The sequence below is a fragment of the Malus sylvestris genome, chromosome 17, assembly GCF_916048215.2.
Source record: "Malus sylvestris chromosome 17, drMalSylv7.2, whole genome shotgun sequence".
Classification (NCBI taxonomy): Eukaryota; Viridiplantae; Streptophyta; class Magnoliopsida; order Rosales; family Rosaceae; genus Malus; species Malus sylvestris.
The window spans coordinates 25,972,379-25,996,465 of record NC_062276.1 but is presented as its reverse complement, the minus strand read 5'-3'; the positions used below and the strand labels follow the sequence as shown (position 1 = coordinate 25,996,465).

General features: G+C 37.5%; 1 protein-coding gene across 4 annotated transcripts; it reads right to left on the bottom strand.

Annotated features, from left to right (window-relative positions):
- Window positions 1-1,052: 1,052 nt before the first annotated feature.
- LOC126611578 (PTI1-like tyrosine-protein kinase At3g15890) lies at window positions 1,053-22,682 on the bottom strand. 4 transcript variants are annotated; one of them, XM_050279876.1, is made up of 4 exons: window positions 22,239-22,682; window positions 4,733-4,880; window positions 2,150-2,412; window positions 1,053-2,059 (listed from the first exon to the last, which is right to left on the bottom strand). In XM_050279876.1, the coding sequence occupies exons 1-4, from the start codon at window positions 22,280-22,282 to the stop codon at window positions 1,384-1,386; spliced, it is 1,131 nt and encodes a 376-aa protein (XP_050135833.1). In that variant the 5' UTR covers window positions 22,283-22,682; the 3' UTR covers window positions 1,053-1,383. The 4 variants fall into 4 exon arrangements, with proteins under 4 accessions (XP_050135833.1, XP_050135832.1, XP_050135834.1 ...); XM_050279875.1 differs by lacking the exon at window positions 22,239-22,682 and adding an exon at window positions 5,620-6,093; XM_050279874.1 differs by lacking the exons at window positions 1,053-2,059; window positions 2,150-2,412; window positions 4,733-4,880 and adding exons at window positions 18,456-19,487; window positions 19,590-19,852; window positions 21,390-21,537 and having other exon boundaries at window positions 22,239-22,680.
- Window positions 22,683-24,087: the final 1,405 nt, after the last annotated feature.

Here is a 24,087-nt window from a genome sequence, read left to right as displayed (position 1 = left end):
TTTATCAAACTGAACTATTTATCAAAATGAACTAGAAAACCACATTTTTTTACCAAAGCATACTGAACTATTTATCAAACTAAACCATATTTTTTTACCAAAGCAAACTGAACTATTTATTAAATTAAACCACACTTTTTTTACCAAAGCAAACTGAAATATTGATCATCTACAGGACCATTGTTTTATCGATCAATAGTCAAGACCGCAATGGCAAATCTTTAAACCCACCAACTAAAAATGAAATTGAAATAATTTTCAATGAAAGGGTTCCTATAGAAAACATTTATACAGGTTCTAAGCGGCAAACAAAATTAAGGTGGAGATTGGTAATTTGAACAACCTAATTCAAATAAGTAAAATAAAAAAAAAAAAAAAAAAATATATATATATATATATATATATATAATAAAAGGAAGTGGGAATCGATGGGTTTCTCAAGCCTATGAAAAAGACGTCCCTTCCGGCTTCCAGGAGCAAGGGGGAGGGCAAGAAGAAAACAAGAACAATAAAAAGGAGAAACCAACGGCAAATTACAAAAAAAAAAAAAAAAAGAGAGAGAAACTAGATGACAAAATGACATTCAAATTCTAAACGGTTTGGCTAACGGAAGTGGTGTTCCGTCAGGGGCAAGGATTGGAAAAAAAAATTGTTTTGCACGCTGGGCTTACTTCCAGCCCGTGTGCTCTTTAGTTAGGCTTCTGTTTCTTATAGTTTGTGTCCTTTTTCATTAAAATTCATGTCCTTTTTATTAAATAAAGTTATTATGTGGTTTTTGGTTAAATTAAAGTTAGTCAAAGCCCTTTTCATTAAAGCTCCCTATTTTTTATATATAGCTACCATATGGATGATGGTAAGCAAGCAAACAACGAGGAGACATGGGCAGATAAATCCACGCGTCCTTCCTTCTTTATAAGAAAAACTAGCATAAACCCCTTGATAATATTGGGCATTTCACAGTACTTGCTTTATGCCTTTCCTTCTTGCCTTCCTAAGCGAGGAAGGGAGTCACTACTTATGTAAAACAGCAAATTGATAACATAGATACGAACTCAGGATCAACGAAAAATAATCATTTCTGTTGTGTATTGCTGCACTAGGTTGCCAAACAAATAGAGATGTGGTGACTGATGAAAAATGACAGCCAATAAACACTAAAAACAGTTCTCGTCTCATTGAGATGTTCAAACCAAACCTAAAAGAAAAGGGTGAAAGGCAAAACAGGAATGCACACAGATAACACGGCACTCACGAAAACACGAAACCAATGCTTGTAGATGAAAAGACAGCTATAATCCCCGGCAATTCCTACAAATTGACAGCCAGTTCAACCTCATCTTAAGCTTAAATCCAAACCCACATCTACATGTTTTTCACACTTTCTCAGCCATTATGTGCAATCTCAGGCACAGCCTCCTCTTTCAAATCCTTTTTTTCGTCTTTCTCCTCTGAGATAAAATCTGAGCTCTCTCCTTCAGCTGCTGTTGCCCCATCATTCCCCTCAGTATATTCTGCAACCTGGGGAGTTTTAAATAGTTCGTCATTCTCTAGTTGGGCTAACTTTTCTTTTGATTCTCCCTTCAGAAGCTCTACCACCTCTAGCATAGTCGGTCTTCTCTCAGGCCGACTATGAGCACATAGTAGAGCCACAAAGACAACTCTTTTCAGCTCATCCTCTAAATACTTTCCATTGAGTTTGGGGTCCGCTATTTCATCAAACTTCCTCTCACAGGCCAATGGCAGTGCCCAATCAGTAACCGTACGTTTCATTCCGTGACTCACTTTTTCAATGGGTTTCTTGCCACTAGCAAGCTCGAGCAGGAGAATGCCGAAGCTGTAGACATCACAACTCTCTGATGCTTTCCCTAACATAGCATATTCAGGTGCAAGGTAGCCGAGGGTACCTTTAACTCTTGTGGTCACATGAGTAGCACCATCGGGGATTAGCCTGGCAAAACCAAAATCAGCAACTTGAGCCTGGAAATCTGAATCCACCAACACATTGCTAGCTTTGATGTCTCTATGGATTATATGTGGGGTTGCATGATGGTGAAGATAGCTGGATAAATCAAGTTAAAACATTAATATGAGAGAGAACTGCAGAGAGAGGAGAAACAGCTTTTACAGTTAAAGTGGGTTCGGCACTTACACAACTCCTTCAGCAGACCCAATTGCAATATTCATCCGCCGGGTCCAATCAAGAAGGCATTCAGCTGAGTGCTGGCCATGAAGGTGGGAAAGCAAGCTCAAATTTGGCATGTAGTCATATACAATTAAACGCTCTTGCCCTTCTGCACAATAGCCGCGTAAACTGAGCAGATTCTTGTGTCGAACTCGTGCCAGTATCTCAACCTCAACAGCAAACTCCATGTCTGCTTTGTCACTCCAGACTTTTAACCTTTTAACTGCAATCTGCATACATATTAGTAAACATTATATGCAATTGCACTGATTATGATCTAGCGAAGAACAAATTTAGGGAAAGTCAATCAAGCATACCACAAAATTGTAAGTGTACAAAAGTTTAATGCCTGAGAAAATTGTTAAGGTGGTCTTTAGAGGAAACTGCTTTTACAACAACCTGGCTGGCTCTAGACAAGATGCCATGCGTTCACCAGTTAAGAGACAAACAAACAAAAAACATTATCAACTGCTTTTACAACAATCTGGCTGGCGATGCTATGCATTCATCACTTCAGAGACTCAAACCAAAAAAAAATTATAAACTGCTTCTGAAAGCTGACTCGAGATGGTCAAGAAACATCCAATGAAAGACTTATTTGATTCTAGTCATAATGAAAATCAGGACAAAGAAAGGCTTCCCTTTCTCCTATATTTAATATTTTTTAGGCGTAATATAAGCTTTGATTTCAAATCTTTGGTTTTTGAGGGCAGGGTATCTTCACCTACTGAATACTTAATCTTTAGCACAGAGTCGGACATAGTAAATATTAGAGTGACTACTAATTCTACATGGAATTAAACTGGCTTACATTTATCATTTGCATGACTTTTTCAGAAAGAGTAATGGACTTTAGTTATTGTGTACATGATATAATTTTTTACACACATGTTCTCTCTCAGAAAGCTAGATCATCATGACAGTGGAATGGCTTGAACCAAGCAATCTGGTAGTTGCAGGTGCAAACCGCAGACATAGCCTCTCTAGATATAATATGGCTGAAGGCAGCATATGCCCTGCTCTCCCAGACCCGGTATTGGCAGAAGCCTTGTGCACTTTGTCAACTTTTAGCTAACAGTATGTATATCTAATATGCCAAAATATTGGAACTGTTGATGTGGTTCTCAATTGGAAAGTGAAACTGATGGGTAGAAGATAATGATTTGAAAAATCATTATCAACATACATCAAGCATGCCTCATTGTAAGCAGCTATTAGTCAACCTTAAGAGTTTGCAGCATTAGCACTCACCGGCTAATGACAATGAAAATCAGCTTGCTTCATTTTTAGTAAAATTGGATAGGCATAATACCCCACCCATGGTACATGTATAAATACTATCTCCGTATTATATCTTCCTCTCAGAGGGTAGATTCTACCGTCTGAATATAAGGAAGATCCTTGAAGTATCATGCAAACATTTTGCACAACAGCAATAATGGTTTCACTTGTTTTGAGAACTAATCAGCACCATAACTCCTGTAATTCCCTAGTAGTCTTCTCTTTCACAACCTAATCTTTTCACTATATTTCAAATGGACTGACAGTTTCTTTGCAGAGGCAAATCCTTATATTTTATCAATAAACCATTAAAAAAACGTAAAACAGAAACTCCAAAAATCAAGAGTAGGGCTTGAAAGAGAGGAAAGAAAATCCTATTCCGTAATAAAGTCACCCACACAAAAAAGGACCTTAACTGGGCAGTTTTCAGATGTTTGTTGGTTGTTACAAAAAGAAAAACCTAACTCGAACTTTAACAGTTTACAAATCAACATTTATTAAGAAGATCATACCAGTGGTTCATAGATAGAGCATATGAGTGTTTTGTCCTTACAAGAAAAGAGTCCAAATCTTGACATCCCCATACCTATGTCATCCTCCTATACAGAAAAATTGGTCACGTCCATCGTTTTTCAAAGATGAGAGTACATTTCTACGAATTCTGTTATATCTACAAGCTCTTGAACACTGAATTGGTCCCTTCATTAGGCCTAATCCAAACATTTGTTCTAAACCTAGCACTAAAACGTCATGAAATTATATTTAACCACATAAGCCAGCTTTATGTCATCCTTCTAAATTCATAATAATACCAATTCAGAAATTGAATTACTCCAGAATGCCAAAGAACCTTAAATTTCCTCTAAATCAAGCAATATAAGAAATAAAATTACATTTCCAAAATCTATAAATTTAATGGATTACACAGTAAATATACTAAATGGGACTTCAGACATCGAAACTAAAACTCAACCAACAGTACCCTTTTCCATTATGGACGTTTTTATAAATCAAGAACAATGCCTAATTTCTGTTCTTTCACTCGGTCGTACCCAGTGCACAAGGCTCCCGCTTTACGCAAGGTCTGGGAAAGGTGAATGTCGGCTAGCCTTACCCCCATTTATGGAGAGGCTGCTCCCAAGAATTTCTGTTCTTTCACTAAAAGAGAAAATTATCAAGATTGATAATTATATACTGTTAAAGTTAACTAAGTAACCAACAGAGATAAGAGTAAAAATATAAACATAAACTGAAAAAGTTAGTGATTACTTGTGATCCATCCCAGAGCTGACCCCAGTAAACACTTCCAAATCCCCCCTCTCCAAGTTTGTTGTCATAATTAAAATTGTTTGTTGCTGCGTGCAGTTCCTTCAAGGAAAAGACCCTCCATGTTGGCTGCTTCTTTCCTCGTACTTTTCTGCGCATCAGATTTCCATCAAATCAAATTGAATGGGAGATATATACCAAATTAGGTGTTTTAGTGAATCAATATTCTTCACAGCAAACAAACAACTGCTCTAAGTGGACGTATAATAGCAGAAAGCCTGCTCTACTACTAATAAACGAAAACCAAAAGCAACCCAAAATCCATAGCAAAGAGGCCAGCTAATAAAAGCCTGCTCTACTGCTCTACTACTCGATACCCTTCTCTTGGTTGCTGGAGAAAATGGAACTAAAAAGATGCATTGTCTGCTAAATGATTGTCAGTGGCCAAGTCATTAGAAACAGGACAGAACAAAAAACCAAGCATAGTCAATCCCTAGATGCCTGTTTGTAATATTTTTTACTGGGTTGTTAAGATCCCACTCAACACTAATTCTTTACCCTATCCTTTTCCTTTTCATTCGAAACCGACAATTCGACATTTGAATTAAAAAAACTCCCCTTTCCTTCTCTGTTGATGCTAAACCCAGAATGCAAATCCTCCATTCAAATCGCAAACCCATAAAAATATTAAAATCTGAGAGAAACCCAGAACCTAAAATCACCTCAACTTTCATTGTATCATCCAAATAATCCTATCACAAGATTTTCTCCAAATTAGAATCGACTACTAATTAAATAATAAAACAATTTTCTTAAAGCAAACCAACCAACAGAAATATCAAAACCAAAATTATCTAATTCAGCTGGGAAATAAACAATGATTAACATACCGAGAAAATCCCCCTCTGCAACAAAACATTGGACGAAAAGCCATAGCCAAACTCCCACCAACAAAACTCGATTATTCAGTCAATCAGAAAACGACCCACAAACCCAAATCAACTCATTTTTCTTCTCTCCTACTTTTCCAAGCTCCCTTCTGCTTCTTCTTCCTCTGGGTCTTCTCAACTCTCTCTCTCTCTCTCTCTCTCCTCCCTCTCTCTCTCTATCTTGTTGCAGAGTGGAGCTGACAGAAAACGTAAAGCCGAAGCCGACGAAGAGGATGAGACGATACCAAGCTTGGAACTTCGGTCATTGGGTCTGGTTCGGTGGGCAACAAGCTGCAGTCTTTTTGTGCGAATGCTGCGCCTTTCTTTGAGAACCTGAATGACAACTCCTTAACAGACGGGATTTGCAGAAAGTCCACACCCTTCTTCCTGAAGCTTTCTTTTTCTCTCGTGTGTTTTTTTCAAGTTTTTGGTCCACTTGTTTGTTACCATTTTCTTCAATTTCTTTTATTTTCAAACCGCCCCCAATTTATTATTTTTAAAAGCGCAACCAATTACGGTTTGTATTTAATATTTTTATTTAATTTATTTACGGTTTTGCCATTTTTCTAAGATTTACTAGGGAGCATTTTTGCGCAGCACTCATAAATTATGGTATAGGCTTGCTATACACCTAATATTTATCACGTGTCATTTCACTTAATTCTAATTTTTTTACTTGAAAAGGTAACATTTAATGGGAAAGTTAGGGGAGTGTAGTCATACTTGGATTTGAGAGGATTTTAAAAGACTTTAAAACCCTACTGTAGTCAATTAAAAGATTTTAAAGGATTTTAGAATCCATTAAAATCTAGGTGTAGTCAATTAAAAGATTTTAGAATCCATTCAAATATAGGTGTAGTCAATTAAAAGATTTTAAAAGATTTTACAATCCATCCAAATCTAAGTGTATTAAAAAAATTCAGATTTTAAAGTATTTTAAAAAGTTGTGGATTTTGTGGGATTTGAAAGCAAAAACTATATATAACCAAAACTAAAAAGAATCCAACCTCACCCCCTAGGATTTCAAATCCTTCCCCCCTCCCCACAATCCACCACAATCCATTCAAATTCTTTAAAATCCATATGAATTTTGTAATAGTCTTTAATCATCTTAAATGTCACAACCCGTCCCGGAAATGTACATTATTTTGTTATCGTTGATGTGAAAAGACTAAAATGCCTTTGAGCGTTTGTGGCATTGTGGGACTATGTGTGGTTGAGGACCATTGTGTTAAGTTCCTATTATTTTGGACCCAATTGGAAGTAAGGAAAATGGGTTGTTTTGATTGGTGACCCAAAAATCTGGACCACACATCCTGTCTCTCTCTCTCTCTCTCACTCTCCTGTGCTCTCTCTTCTCTCTCTCTCGGTTTCATTCTCTCTCCTTCGAAATGGTACGGATAAACACCCAGGACCCTTGAAACTTCACGGATCGTGGCCAAAATTAGTACCATTGTGATCGTGAGGACCATACGAGTTCAAAGGTACCCAGTTCAGGTAAGAACCCGTTCGATATCGCGTTGAAACTTCAAGCTCCGAGTTGAGCATTATTCATGAACTTTTAAATAGTTATGTTTTAGGACAATCCAAGCTCATAGCGAGCTTAGTGAGGTCCCAAGGAAGCTCGGAGTGCTTCGTTTGAAGGTTTTGGATGTCGGATCGTGTGGACGAAGTTTGACCGATTTTCTTAGAATTCTCCGATGAGATCCTGTGACGTTTAGAGCTTTAAATTAGTATGATCATGTTCTACAAGTTAAGAGCTTCATTTTGGTATAAATTTCGTGAAAAATGGTGCAAAAACGAGTGAGAAAAAGGCAGTTGCAGGTCTGCCCAGAATTCGGTGCCGCCGACACTATTTCGGCGTCTGGAGGTTGAAGATGATGCGCGTGTTGGACGCGTGAGGCCGTGCCCTCCCCGGCGCGTGGGGGCGCATGAGCCACCTAAAAATTTATCTAAAAATATCACGATGTTCGTGAGGTTGTGTAGGTCACGTTGGTATATTTAAATACCAAAATTGAGCAATGTATGAGAAGTTATTAGCTAGTTTTGTTGATGTGCTTTAAAATAACGTTTTTATAGTTAATTCGCATATAGGTAAGACTTATCCCGAGGACGAGCGTATCCACAGGCGACTCGGGGGCTACGACCCTTCGACATACTAGTGAGTGGGCTTTTGTTTTCAGTATATATTTATATACTTTATATATTTCCCAGAAATGCATTTTTAGGAAAGTATGTTTTGAAATAATATGTCAAATGCTTTTATATTCTGAATATGCATTTCATGGTTGCATATACATATAAATGTGGTACTGTGGAGGCACAGGTAAGTTCAGGTAAGTTATGTTTGGTTATGTGAATCATCGATGATGTGTTATGTGATTGAATAAGGTTGAGCTCATAAAACTGCACCTAGGGTGATTGTGATTTAGCCAGAGATGTGAAGTACAGGCATGTTTATTTACATCACCTCCTGCACTATATGCTCATATTGGATCCAACTTAAGTGCACAGTCTTGTCGTACATACCTTATTTATGGCTCCGACTCGTAGGTGACTAGCGATTTATCGCCTGACTATTATGAGAGAATAGAATTGAGCATAACTGTATTTCACCCAATCTTGTCATACAGACCCTTTCTAGGGGTTCCGACTTATGTGCAGTATATTGCCGTATAGGTCATTGTAGTGACTCCAGCTAGATTTACTTTTGAGCTATGAATTCAACTATACAGACCACCTCAGGGGTTCCGGCTAACATATCATATTTATATGAACTTATTCTTATCTGAATTGCTTACTCTGTCATATCTTGGCATGACATATATATGCTTATGATTATGTGAAGTATGATTTGAATTGATATATTTTCATATTCATTAATGTATATGCTTATATTCTGATTCTAGGAAAAATTATACATGTTTTACAGCGAGGGGTTAGATATGTTGATAAATGAAATGGTTTTGTAAAACATTTGTTTTTGCCCACTCACGTTTTATGTTTTGCGCCCCTCCAGGTTCTAAAGCTTGTTGTCGGTGGTTCGGGATCGTCGGCAGTTCTGACCTATTTGAATAATAGTAGGACATTCCTGGTACTGTGTAACTAGTGCTTGTCCTACTGGACTGCACCTAAACTTATTATGCTCTGATTAGGAGTGTTTACGGTTGAAACTAACTCCTATCACTTCCTGTTAGTAGTGCATTCTAGAAATGTGGTTTTTAATTATTCATATATTTGCTATCTTTATCGCTTCCACATTGTGCACATAGCTACGTCACTTTCACGTGACGCCCAGGATGCCTTGACCTCGGTCGGGGTGTGTCATTAAATCCTATCAAATCTATCACTTTTAAAATCCTTTAAAATCCTTTAAAATCTTAATTTGACTACACCCCCCTTAACTATTCGGTGAAATGACATGTAACAAATGATGAGGTGTATAGTAAGCTTACACCATAGTTTATGGTTGTGAGCAAACATGATCCTCTTTTCTACTTTTTTTTAGCAGTGGTTACTAATTTTGTAATCAAAATCAAAATAAGAAGTTAAATTTCAATTACGGATTATTTATGTATTTTTTTACTAGTGAAAACTCAAAATAATTATGACTCCCAAAAAATAAGAAATTATAAGTTTGTCCAATATTTTAAACCAAACCACTGTCACGTAATATTTATATTATAATATGTGTATTTATTTAATCATGTGATATTCATACTAAAATATGTGTATTTATTTAGTCATATCATATTCATATTATATCACTAATTTATTATATATCAAAAGTATAATTTACTTATATTATAATATATAAACTAATAACACTGCGAGTTATGACACTCAAAGACTTGTCTCAACTTCTTTCATAACAAACACTCACTCATCCTGTCATTCACCACTCGAATTAACCTCGGAGAGTGATAGAAACTTTAGGCGCATATTACTTTTGACTTAAAGGGTGACTTTATTGGAAATAATTGAATTTGGGGCCCATACATTACTGTTCCGACTTCCAACTCATAATTAAGGTTTTGTTTGGAATAAAAGAAAGAAAGTAGTTATATGTAGCCTCGCATATAGGTGCTTTTTGTTGGGATGCAATTGGTCCAGAGGTTTTATTTAATATTCTTGCTTAAGATGTAAATGTTTCAGTTAAAATCTAATAAATTTACCTTTGACAAAAAAAAAAGTAGTTATACATGCATGAGTTTTACAATTAATACCATTATTAAAATATGTTATTATTCGTTTGAATTTGGCTTTAATCTAGAAATTTATGTTTTAACTCAAAAATTTATGGCTTAAATTTTTAGCTCGAGATTATTAAAGAATGAATTTAGAATAATATCTTTCTTAAAGTAGATTTAAAAAAAATAATTATGTAGACTATCCTAATTAAATTTTATGAATATTTTAACCTAAAAATATTTAGATGCCGATAAATACTGAAAAATAACTAACTGACACCGTGGAGCATTATGAAAGAATATGAAACACATAAAATATTTTTTTTAATTACTTTAGCCGTTGAATTTAAATTTGAACGGTTGGATATCGTTTTTTTTTTTTTACCATTGAATTTTATCATATTAGATCTTAGTTGTTGGATGCAATGAATTTATAAATATAAAACTAAAAATAATAGACATATGTGGTGGGCCAACCCCATTAACTCAAGGGGAGTCTTTGGAACATCCCGTCCTTAATTTTACGATTTTATTAATTTTAAATGTGTGTATTGACTAAAATACCCCTAGAATCCTCGTCAATACGAACTTTCGATAGCTAAAAACCTGAAGGGGCGCAAAACCAAAAAAGTGAGTGGGCAAAAACAATGCTCTTTGAAACCATTTCTCTTTCCAAAGAAATAATAATAATAATAATTCCTCACCATAAAACTCGTATAATTTCCCATAAAATAATAATACATACATAGATAGAAATCATGCTTGAGAACAATGAAATAAAAGTATATGCCATGTTAGTTATGTCAGTAATAGATATGTAAGCCAGGTGATGTGAATCAATACAAAATGATATGTTAGCCGGAGTCACCTAACGTGACCTGTACGGCTGAACCTATAGCTCATAAACCACTCCTGCACACGAGTCGGAACCACCTAATGTGGTTTGTAAGACAGGCTAGGTGTAAATAAGTACACTCAAGTGCTACTATCACGTGAAAGCTGTGCGAAGTATTGCAAGTCACCTACGAGTCGAAACCACCTAATGTGGTCTGTAAGACAGGCTGACACCTGTCTTGGATCCAAGGTGAGCGTACGGTGCGGGAGGTGAACAATGATGTGAAGGCTAGGCCCTGGCCTCGAACGGAGCACTAACACCGGGGTGCAGGATAATGAGCACTAAATGCATCTAAACATAACCATACGCACTGCAATCAATATCATCAATATGTACTCACCTGAAGCTTACCTGGGCATCCGCATCGTCATGCAATAATATGCATACACATACTAATGCATGTACTAAAATGAAATGCAAGTATGACATGACACTTAAAAACATAATTCCATTTAAATCAATTTTTGGGCAAGTGTAAAACATATATACGTATATATAGAAAACCAAAAGCCCACTCACGTGGAGTCCGCACTATAACTCTCTAGCATGAATATCGAGGCGTCACAATCGATTGACTCATAGAACAATTATCAAATCACGTCTCAACATTTTTATCAATAAAACACATAACTTACATATCCTATTCGGGAATATCTGTACGTTGGATTCCCGATCCGTAAGTATCTGATATCCTCAAATATTACGTACTATATTGTATCAAGGTTTGGTGACGATCCAACGATCGGATCGTCGATTCATATAATTATCAAGTAACGCACCTTAATCAAACTAGATTCACAATAATCAAATCACATCATATGGATATCAAATCTGAGATCAAGATATCAATTTAGAGTAAAATAGCATCGGCGTCCCACTAGCCACGTGCTGCCCCGACTCGGCGGAAAATTCAACTATTTCTAAAAATTCTCAAATTTTACAGGAATGAAGATCTCAATGAGTGTAGCAACTTTCATACATGTGACTAAGGCCAATTTGGCCGATAAAAGCATCAATTTCACGAAAATCCGTCGGAACCCTAGAATGGGTGGCTTTCGATTTGGCGTTGCCGATGCTCCGCCGCCACTAGCAATGCCTAGGACTTGTTCCTGGGATTAGAAGGAGTACATTGGTGGTGACAATTGAAGGAAATTGTTGTAGGATCGGCGGATTTGCTGCCGTGCACCCACAAACCCGTACGGTTCGTTCATCACAAATTCATGGTTAAACCCAATGAAGTTTGAGTGGAATGGAAGAGGGGAAGACGTTGGTTGATTTTTAGGTGATGGTGAGGTTCAGATCGTCGGAAAAAACAATGGGAAGTGTCAATATGAGTCGAGTCGCATGAGAAGGAACCGGGTCAAGGTAATCTGGTGCTCCTCCACTCCTTCATTTCCCTTCCTTTCTTCTCTCCCTTATTGGTCACTCTCTTCTCTTTCTCCTCTCGATTGGCTTCAACATTTCCTTATTTCTCTCCTTTATCCTTTATCTCCACCACCCATCATCTCTGTGCTTTAATCTGGGCCACACACGTGGCTACCAGATTTTTCTCCAAAAATCTGGAGTATTCCAGAAAATAATAAATTTACAATTTTGCCCTCAACTTTATTATTCGTTCATAACTTCTTCGTTATAACTCCAAATCACGTTCCATTTGTGCCCACGTGTTCGTAGCGACGCGTACTACGAGGATATGCCAAGAAAACGAGTCTTACGTGACACGACACGACAGTCAACAAAAATCAATAGTTTGCCTCAAAGGGCATTTTCGTAAATTCACTTATTAAAATTATATAAACATAAAATTGGGAACGGGTCATTACATAAATTGTCCCTCATTATTTTATTAATTTATGTTGATATTTTTGTGAGCCAACGGGCCCCACGCCCATTCCTCCTGTGCTCCAATTTCTCCTGATCACCACTCATTTTCTACCACCTCACCCTACTCTTTTCCCTCTCAAACTCTCCCACATCTTTTTTCCCTCTCGTCTCTCTTTCCCTCCATTCACTGGCGGAGGCATATTAGGACTAGAGTAGTCCTAGGCTTACCCTCACTTGTAAAAATAAGATTAGTATTACACCTTGCTTTGCAACCTGTGAAGTCTAGACTTTTAGGTTTGGTTTTCCTTGTCAACGTTGTAATTGTACTACATGCTCAATTTAGCTTTAGGTTTTTCTCTGTTTATAAGTTGTGTCTGCTGGGAATAAATGTTCAAAGATGTGGCACATCACACTTCAAAAGATTTGTTCATGCATGTGCATTTCACGTCTACATTCTTGTTTCATTTTGACTAGCTTAGTTGTCTAGTCAACCGTGCGCACAGATTTCCAACAAGTTGGGCACGTAAATTAAGACCTGCCCACATGGGCTAACTGATAGCTTTCGGGCGAATGTTTGTTTTTCATCCTTGATCTTTCCAGATCGTTTTGAAGCTTGACACGTGTCTTATGGGTTGAAAAACAAACCAAAGCCTTTGGGGTTAAGATCCTTAGCTAGTTCATTTGTTTCTTTGGGGGTTTTAGATCAGATTTCCTAGTGAGAGAAAAAGAGAAAATGGCATTAAGACCTCACCTTCCTCCTTGTTCTTCATTTGTGAAACCCTAGTTACAAAACCTTCTTACATGCATTAAACACCCAATCATTGAAGAATAGGGTTGCATTGTCTTTGGTTTTACATTAAATTTGTGGTCAAGTGTTTCTAGTTTCAAATCTTTAAAACTGACCCATTTTAGGATTCTTGTCAGTTTCTTCCTTCAACAGTTTGACTGGAGAAACTGACTAGACATTTGAATCCAGATCTACATATCATTGCCATATCATCATATTCATAGTTCGTGTGCTGGTTTCGGTGGCACAAGGTGAATAGCTCAGGAGAAGCTGCACTTCGTGAAGAGTGAAAGAATACATCTTGTGTGAGGCAAGGTTGCACAAATGTACAAGTTGCTCTGTAGAGTAGGATCTAGAAATTGAGCTTGTGTGGTTACTTTGTAAGAAACTTGATTATACTAGTGGATTGGACTCAGTGGAGAGTCCCCGGTTTTTTAACCCAAAGGTGGATTTTTCCATCCAAAAACATCTTGTGTTCAAAGTTATTTATAGTGTGCCACATATCTCACATACCTACATGCTACATGTATTGTAACATCCCATATCGACCAATGGAGAGGGGGTAATGTGTCTTATATGTACATGCTCCCTTCCCTATAACATGAGACCTTTTGGGAGCTCACTGGCTTCGGGTTCCATCGGAACTCCGAAGTTAAGCGAGTTCAGGCGAGGGCAATCCCATGATGGGTGACACATCCCACTTCTCTTGTGAGTTCCCAGAAATAAAACCGTGAGGGCATGACCGAGATCCAAAGCGGACAATATTGTGCTACAGTGGAGTCGAGTCTAGGATGTGACAAAATGGTATTAGAGCCACTCTTTCGTGTGGTGTGAATGTGCCAACAAGGACGTTAGGCCCCTAAGGGGGTGGATTGTAACATCCCACATCGACCAACAGAGAGGGGGTGATGTGCCTTATATGTACATGCTCCCCTCCCTATAGCACGAAACATTTTGGGAGCTCACTGGCTTCGGGTTCCATCGAAAGTTAAGCGAGTTTGGACGAGAGCAATCCTAAGATGGGTAACCTACTAGGAAGTTCTCGTGTGAGTTCCCAGAAACAAAACTGTGAGGGCGTGGCCGGGGCCCAAAACGGACAATATCATGTTACGGCAGAGTCTAGTCTAGGATGTGACATATATCACTTGAGTATTTAATTAGTATGCTCACAATCTTGTTCTCAACATTACTAACTTGGAACAAACTGAGGTCATGCTGACTAGGATAAATTTTGGTATTTGAAATTGGTTATTAAATCTTTGATTTATCGACTAACAAATATATCTTAGTTAACTAGCGGGCTTGACTAGTCAGTCTAGCAGATTATCATTTTTATATACAGGAGATTCCGTTTGGTACCGATTTCACAACCATTCTTAACACTTTAAACAAATCCAATCATTATTTATTTTTAATCCAACAAATTTCATCCCAAATTAAGTATAAAATTTTAAATCGTCATTTATCACAAATTAATAACATTTAAATTAAACCCATTATTCACTTTTAATTAAAAAAAAATTGTCTTTCACTTATGGTTTTCCCCTATTCTTCTTAAATGTCATATATTTAACCATTTCAAATCCCAAATTTATAGAGTAAAGAACAATAAAGTTTGTAAAACTCTATTATCCTCTATAAAACATTTGTTTCTATTTTATCTTACCTCTTACTTTAGTTTTAGAGTTTGCAAATGTTTAGTAATTCTCTCTATTGAGTTTAATAATTCTTTCAATAGTGAAGATGACATCATGCAACGGTCTCAGAATATGAAATTTGTCGAGGATAATTTGGTAAGTAGAATGTGAAAAATGGTTGAGATTTGAAATTTTTCGGCCAAACCAGCCTAGATTCGACCTTCTTCTTCGTTGGGTCCGGCAGGTGTGACCCAAAAGCCCAAATGGGTCAACCCGACCCAATACAAAAAAAAAGAAAAAAAAGAAAGCCAAAGCCAAAACCTGAATCCGACCCGGACCCATTTAGGAATCGGGCTTTAACAGAATATTCCATCTGAGGATGGAATATTTCATTAAAGTTGACCGTTAGTTGACTTTTTTGAAATTTTCTTGGAAACCTTCATAGGCTAATTTTGACGCCCAAGTCTGTTTTTTACATCCATTAAGTGAAATTCCAAAGTTTTAATGTAGTTGATTGCCATGGCGGTTCAGTTGACTTTTTAGGGTTTATCATTAACTTTTCGTTGACTTTTTACGAAAAGTTGTCCGGGACCCTTCTAACCATATTTCGACGCCCTGATTCCAAATCCACACTCCGTTTTCCCAAATTTAATTATTTTAGTTGAGTTTTACTAATGGGTCCCAATATTATGCTTAGGTGTGATTACTATTGGAGACTTCGGCTTTCCTAGTTCGAACGGCAGCAACCTCGCAAGTATCTGTGAGTGAGTCTTTTCTTTTATATAGTATATATATTTGTTTAGTTTCTACATACATATTTAATAATGAAGTTTCTACGTGGTTGCCATAATTAAATTAACGTTTATAAGAAAGGTCGTAATGTTGAGAATTTTGAAATTATTCTGAATCCTGCAAGATGCACATGTATGCGTACTATTATAGGATGCCTTAATTATATTTGCGGCCAAGAATAGTGTTATGTTGACTATAATTATCGATTTACTATTACATAATCATAATTATGTTATCCGCTCATTGTATGCTACACTGGTGTTTGTACTCGCAGGGGCTAGGGCCAGGCTTCACGTGTATGTTCATATCGTATCGACAAACTCACTTTGGATCCATTGTAGGTGCCAATTTTGTCCTAGATTGATATAGGCAATTAGGACTCGTATGTGACAAGTATAACGTCAGTCTTCACGTGATTGTAGTACTAAAGTATAAATCATTGTTACACCCGGTCTTGTTCATGTCAGAATACCTCCGCATGAACTCGTGTGTCAGCATACGTCGATGAGCACCTGTTAGTATATGTTCGTTTATTCAAGATATTGTGATTATTGAATGTTATGTGTTTATTTACGAAATATTATTAAGTATTGCATTCTAGATGATATTACTGTTTACGATAAGTATTTTCATACTATATGTAGTATACTATATTTGGAAACTATACTTATTTTATGGCGAGGGGTTATACGTTTTCGAAAAGGTTTTTAATAAGCTTTATTTTTAGGCTCACTCATCCTTATTTTTGGCCCCTCCTTGTTTAATGGTAGAGCTTTCGTGTCAATGAGGATTTTGGCAAACGTTGGTTTAGGAGAGTACCTTTGATGGTATAATTATTATCCTACTTTTACTATACATTACTTATGCTCTGACATCATGTGTGAATTAGGTTCAATCCCGCTCATATGCACACTCTTGCATTTAGGCACTTTTAGGTTTAAATTTATTCACATTTTCCACCTCATTACACTTTATGGCTTCATTACCTTCCAGGTGTCGGTCATCACAACTCGATTTGGAGTCAAGGTGGACATTCCAAGTCGGGGTGTGTCAATTTTGGCCTAAATTTGCCCCAAAAATGAGTTTTGGGTTAAAACTCATATTTACCTCAAGGGTTGGAGCAAGTTTGGGTAAGTTTAGAGCCTAAAATTTGAGTTTTACTCCAAGGGTTAGAGTAGGTCTTAGTGAGGTTTCCTTTGTTTCTATTAGTGACAAAATATAGAAAACTTTATAAAACAAAGGCAGTGTCCCACAATGCTAAAATGTTTAAATGTATACATGTCATAATTTGTCAATTAAAAGACTAAAAAGTCATTATGTACTTTGTCTTTCTCTCCAACGCAAGGTTCTAGACACTAGTCAGGCGGCGGGTTAGGGCCTAGCATCTAGGCGGCTATACGGGATTTAGGCGGGATTTAAGTAAATTATAATGCATTGTCCATCGAGACATAATTAGTAATCATGCAGTGCTAAAGAGATGATTAAGGCATCCTTTGGATCCACCATAGCCAAATAAATCTACATCCTGTATCATAACTATATTACCTTTTATTGTTTTCATTAGTTCTCAAGTTTATTCTTCCTTGCATTAAATTAATTATAATGCATTAGTAAGACTAAAGAGGGCCAAGCTTTTTGCTTTTTCATGAAGATTAGTCAGACAGCTATCTATGCTCTTTTTGGGTATAAACATTGCATGAGAAAATTGGTGTAATTTAATCTCAGTTGCTGGGGTGTCTCTATAGAAAATTCAGAATTGTGAAATCATGTGCTAATTTGACTTTGGAAATGCTGTATGGCAGATAATTGATTGGATCACTGACATCCATTTGTTCTGGGGTGCAGGATTGTTTCTCTACCAGACAACCTAGACTTCATGATCTTCAACCATCGTGCCAGAGTGTTTCCCGTGGATGTCACTGACATCCATTTGTTCTGGGGTGCAGGATTGTTTCTCCCCGTTCTTCAACCTAGTCATCCAAAGTAAATTATACATGGAGATGATTCAGCTTCTGCGCCTGCGAGAAGCCTTTTCTTTTTTTATCTTTTTTATTACGGCACTACGTTCTCCTAATAGCACCCCTAAAGATTTTTCATTTATGTTAAAACAACATATTCCATTTGGTATTGAGTACTCTTTTCTTTCGGTCTCGAGTACTCTTTTGTTTGTTTCTTACAAATATTTGTTTTATTTATATGTTTGGCCAGTGTTGGTCTTGTCATTCTCCTGTTTGAATATAAATAATGATATTATTTGACCGTAACGGCACCATAAAGATGAACTCATTCCATACAAGTTGCTTTCAAGCCAAAGGGGCAGGAACGCTCAACAAATGTCGTGTGGTTGAGCAGCATATGAGATCTCTATATGGTATTGCCGTTGACAAAACTATTCCCTTTCGTATATACTAATGCTCCACGTTTAGCGGGATATATAATTGTATCATAATTGAAGGAAGATCAAATTGCTGGCCATCATGCTGCATATTGAGTTGTTGTCGACATGAACATGAAAAGTCCTGGCTAGCACACGTGTACAACGCTCCTCTCACAGATCACATGATCACAACGTGAAAGATATGACTGTCAGAGAGAGATTGTACACATAATATGCCCGTTGAATGAAAGAGTTTTCAGGTGCAAGGAAACAAAATCCATGTAAATGTGTACAATGACGTAAAATAGCATATTGATAAAATAGATAAGAATTCAGGATCAACGAAATTAATCGTTTCTTTTGTGTATTGCTCCACTTGGTTGCCAAACTAATAAGATATAGTGACTGATGAAAAATGGCAGCCAATAAACAGTAGAAACAGTTCTTCATCTCATTCAGATGCTCAAACCAAACCGAAAAGAAAAGGGTAAAAGGCAAAAGAGGAATGCACACAGATAACACGGCACCCACGAAAACACGAAACCAATCCTTGAAATGAACCCCGGCAATTCTTACAAATTGACAGCCAGTTCCACCTCGCCTTAGGCTTCAATCCAAACCCACATCTATCTACATGTTTTTCACACTTTCTCAGCCATTATGTGCACTCCCAGGCGCAGCCTCCTCTTTCAAATCCTTTTTTTCGTCTTTCTCCTCTGAGATGACATCTGAGCTATGTTCTTCGGCTGCTGTTGTCCCATCATTCCCCTCATTATATTCTGCAACCTGGGGAGCCTTAAATAGTTCGTCATTTTCTAGTTGGGCCAACTTCTCTTTCGATTCTCCCTTCAGTAGCTCTACCGCCTCTAGCATAGTCAGTCTTCTCTCAGGCTGACTATGAGCACATAGTAGAGCCACAAAGACAACTCTTTTCAGCTCATCCTCTACATACTTTCCATTGAGTTTGGGATCTGCTATTTCATCAAACTTCCTCTCACATGCCAATGGCAGTGCCCAATCAGTAATCGTGCGTTTCATTGTTGCACTCACTTTCTCAATGGGTTTCTTGCCACTAGCAAGCTCGAGCAGAAGAATGCCGAAGCTGTAGACATCACAACTCTCTGATGCTTTCCCTAACATAGCATATTCAGGTGCAAGGTAGCCTAAGGTACCTTTAACTCTGGTGGTCACATGTGTAGCCCCATCTGGGATTAGCTTGGCAAAACCAAAATCAGCAACTTGAGCCTGGAAATCTGAATCAACTAACACATTGCTAGCTTTGATGTCTCTATGGATTATATGTGGGGTTGCATGATGGTGAAGATAGCTGGATAAATCAAATTAAAACAATAAAATGAGAGAGAATTGCAGACAGAGGAGAAACAGCTTTTACAGTTAAAAAGAGGAGAAACTTGGGTTCAGCACTTACGCAACTCCTTCAGCAGACCCAATTACTATATTCATCCGCCGGGTCCAATCAAGAAGGCATTCAGCTGAGTGCTGGCCATGAAGATGGGAAAGTAAGCTCAAATTTGGCATGTAGTCATATACAATTAAACGCTCTTGCCCTTCTGCACAATAGCCGCGTAAACTGAGCAGATTCTTGTGCCGGACTCGTGCCAGTATCTCAACCTCAACAGAAAACTCCATGTCTGCTTTGTTACTCCAGACTTTTAACCTTTTAACTGCAATCTGCATACATATCGGTAAACAATGGAATATAAGCATTGATTTCAAATATTTGGTTTTTGAAGGCAGAAGGTATCTTCACCTACTTAACATTTCATCTTTAGCACATAGTTGAACATAGTAAATATTAGAGTGACTCTTAACTAATTCTACATGGAATTAAACTGGCTTAGATTTATCATTTGCCTGATCTTTTCAGAAAGAGTAATGGACATTAATAATTGTGCACATGATATAACTTGTACAAACTTGTTCTCTCTAAGATGTTAGATCATCGTAACAGTGGTATGGCTTGAACCAAGCAATCTGGTAGTTGCAGGTGAGAACTGCAGATATAGCGCCTCTAGAAGCCTGGTGCACTTCTTCCCCTTTTAGCTAACAGTATGTATAACTAATATGCCCAAATATTGGAACTGTTGATGCAGTTCTCAGTTGGGACGTGAGACCGATGGGTAGAAAATAATGAAATGAAAACTTATTATCGACATACATCAAGCATGCCTCAACTTAAGCAGCTATTAGTCAATCTTAAGAGTTTGTAGCATTAGCACTCACCGCCAAATGACAAAGAAAAACGACATGCCTCATGTTTAGTAAAATTGGACAGGCATATACCCCACCCATGATACATGTACAAATACTATCTCCGTAGTATATCTTCCTCTCAGCGGGTGGATTCTACCATCTGAATGTAATAACGGTTTCCCTTGTTTTGATAACTAATCAGCACCACAATTTTCAACTATATTTCAAATGCACTGAACAGCTTATTCGCAGAGGCAATGCTTTATATTCGATAATTAAATCATTAAAAAACATAAAACAGAAACTCCGAAAATCAAGACTAGAACTAGCTTGAAAGAGAGGAAAGAAAATCCTATTCCCTAATAAACTCACCCACAACAAAGAAATACCTAACTAGAACTTTCACTGTTTACAAATAAACATTTATTAAAAAGATCACACCAGTGGTTCATAGATAGAGCATATGAGCGTTTTGTCCTTACAAGAGTCCAAATCTTGACATGCCTGCACCTATGTGCCTGCACCTATGTCATCCTCCTACAGAGAAAAATTGGTCTCATCCATAGTTTTTCGTTAGGCCTAATCCAAACATTTGATCTAAACCTAGCACTGAAACATCAAGGAATCATATTTAACCACAAAAGCCAGCCTTATGTAATCCTTCTAAATTCATATTATACCAATTCAGAAATTGAATTACTCAAGAATGCCAAACAACATTAAATTTCCTCTCAATCAAGCAATATAAGAAATTAACTTACATTTCCAAAATCTATAAACTTAATGGATTAAACAGTAAATATAATCAATGAGACTTCAGACATCTAACTAAAAATCAACAAACAGTATCCCTTTCCATTTTGCACGTTTTAATAAAATCAAGAACAATGCCTAATCTTTGTTCTTTCACAAAATGAGAAAATTAACAAGATCGATAATTATGTACTGTTGATGTTAACTGAGTAACCAACAGAGATAACAAATATAAACATAAACTGAAAAAGTTAGTGATTACTTGTGATCCATCCCAGAGCTGACCCCAGTAAACACTTCCAAATCCTCCCTCTCCAAGTTTGTTGTCATAATTAAAATTGTTTGTTGCTGCGTGCAGTTCCTTCAAGGAAAAGACCCTCCATGTTGGCTGCTTCTTTCCTCGTACTTTTCTGCACATCAGATTTCCATCAAATCAAATTGAATGCGAGATTGGGTGTTTTAGTGAATCAATTTTCTTCTCAGCAAACAACCAACTGCTCTAAGCAGACGTATAATAGCAGAAAGCCTGCTCTACTACTAATAAACGGAAACCAAAAGCAACCCGAAATCCATAGCAAAGAGGCCAGCTAATAGGCAAATTCCAGTTGATACTTGATACCCTTTTCTTGTTGCTGGAGAAAGTGGAACTAAAAGGATGCATTACTGCTAAATGATTGTCAGTGGCCAAGTCATTAGAAACAGGACAGAACAAAAAACCAAACATAGTCAATCCATTGATGCCTGTTTGTAATTTTGACTGGGTCGTTAAGATCCCACTCAACCTCAATTCTTTAGCCTATTATTTTCTCATTCGAAACCGACATTTCGACATTTGAATTGAAAAATTCCCCTTTCCTTCTCTGTTTATCTAGCTAAACCCAGAATGCAAATCCTCCATTCAAACTGCAACCCATAAAACTATTAAAATCTAAGAAAAAACCCAGAACCTAAACCCACTTCAACTTTCATTTTATCATCCACATGATCATATCACAAGATTTTCTCCAAATTAGAATCCACTACTAATTAAATAATAAAACAATATTCTTAAAACAAACCAACCAACAGAAATTATCAAATTCAGCTGGGAAATAAACAATGATTAACATACCGAGAAAATCCCCCTCCGCAACAAAACATTGGACGAAAACCCATAGCCAAACTCCCACCAACAAAACTCGATTATCAGAAAACGACCCCCACAAACCCAAATCAGCTCCTTTTTCTTCTCTCGTACTTTTCCAAGCTCCCTTCTGCTTCTTCTTCTTCTTCTGGGTCTTCTCAACTCTTTCTCTCTCTAGCTTGTTGCAGAATGGAGCTGAGAGAAAACGTAAAGCGGAAGCCGACGAAGAGGATCAGACGATACCAAGCTTGGAACTTCGGTCATTGGGTTTGTTCGGTGGGCAAAAAGCTGCAGTATTTTGGGCGAATGCTGCGCTCTTCTTTGAGAAGCTGAATGATAACAGACGGGATTTGCAGAAAGTCCACACCCTTCTTCTTCTTGAAGCTTTCTTTTAATATCTTCTGTGTTTTTTCAAGTTTTTGGTCCACCTGTTACCATTTTCTTCAATATTTATTTTCAAACCGCACCCAATTTTTTATTTTTTTACAAAACCCAAATTTTTATTTTTCAAACCGCACCCAATTACGGTTTGTATTTAATATTTTCATTTAATTTATTTACAGTTTTGCCATTTTTCTCATATTTATTAGGGAGCGTTATTGTTTGCAAACTGTAAACTATGATGTATGCTCACTGTATGTATAATTTGTTTGTACCATACTTAGAGCCTCTGTATTTAGATCTCATATAAATACTCGGAGAACTCAAATGTAATTATGTAATAGATGAAGTGGCAAATATGTAATAAGTGAAGAGCCTTTATTCTATAAAAGGACTCCTCACTATCCTCATTAAGAGAGGCCAATTCTTAGGCCATGAGAGAGAGCTCTCTCACCCGTAGAAGCTCTCTTCCTCACATACAAAACCACAAGGCTCACAAACAGAGAAATACAATATCAATGTGGACGTAGCCCAAACATTGGGATGAACCACGATACATATTGTGTTATTTACTTTCTTGCAGATTCACGGTCGGATTTACGTTGTTCCAAGACCCCTCCGGCTTTGTGCATCAACATTTGGCGCGGTTTGTGGGAAACGACACAAAAAGCTATGTCGGTTCTCTTTCATTTTTTCATCTCACCACAATGTCACCGTGAATCTCAGAACTCCAAGATTCCAGTTCTTATTGGCTCTGCAGTTCCTCATGCTAATATAGTCCCAGGTGCTCTGCTACCAGTATAAAGTAGGAGATCTAGATGCTTGGGGAATACCAACTTATGCAAATCCACAAGTCTACACCAAATGGTCAAAATACCACCAATTTGAGCTTGGAGATTCTTTTTTGTTCTTATACCCACCAAGCCAAGACTCGGTGATTCAAGTGACAGCACAATCCTACGGTAGCTGCAACCTCAAAGATCCAATCTTACTATTCCCCTCCCTCTTTCTCTCTCATTTCTCTCTCTCTACAAAATACACAGATTTAAACAAAAAACCCAATTCGTATCTCCAAACTCCACAGCCAAATCACAACCCAAAACATCAAAGCTCGAAGCTTTCCAATGGGGTTTCCAGTTAGGTACACAGAGCTTCTGCTCCCAAAGCTCTTCATCCACACACTCACTCTGCTGGGTCCAATCCGAAAGCTCATCTTCACATTCTTCTCCCTGCTGGGTCTCCAAGATTTCATCGAGCCCGACAATGCCTGGTCTGACCCGCCAATCTGATTCCCGGGGTTCCACTCTATCTCCGCCGTTCTGATCAGGGAAATTCTTCCCTTAGCGAAGTTCTCAGACCTAGTTAACCCGCCCGAGTCGTGCGTTATGTGCTTGTACAAGTTCGAGAGCAAGGACGAGATACGACGGCTCACGAACTGTTGTCACGTTTTCCACAA

What these genes read in the sequence shown, in the direction of transcription:
- LOC126611578 (XM_050279876.1), bottom strand. Translation starts at nt 22,282, where the DNA reads ATGGGTTTTCGTCCAATGTTTTGTTGCGGAGGGGGATTTTCTCG. An exon ending in TGCGGAGGGGGATTTTCTCG is followed by an intron (nt 4,881 to 22,238) that starts GTATGTTAATCA and finishes TCTGATGCGCAG; the next exon opens with AAAAGTACGAGGAAAGAAGC. An exon ending in GGGTCTGCTGAAGGAGTTGT is followed by an intron (nt 2,060 to 2,149) that starts GTAAGTGCCGAA and finishes TGATTTATCCAG; the next exon opens with CTATCTTCACCATCATGCAA.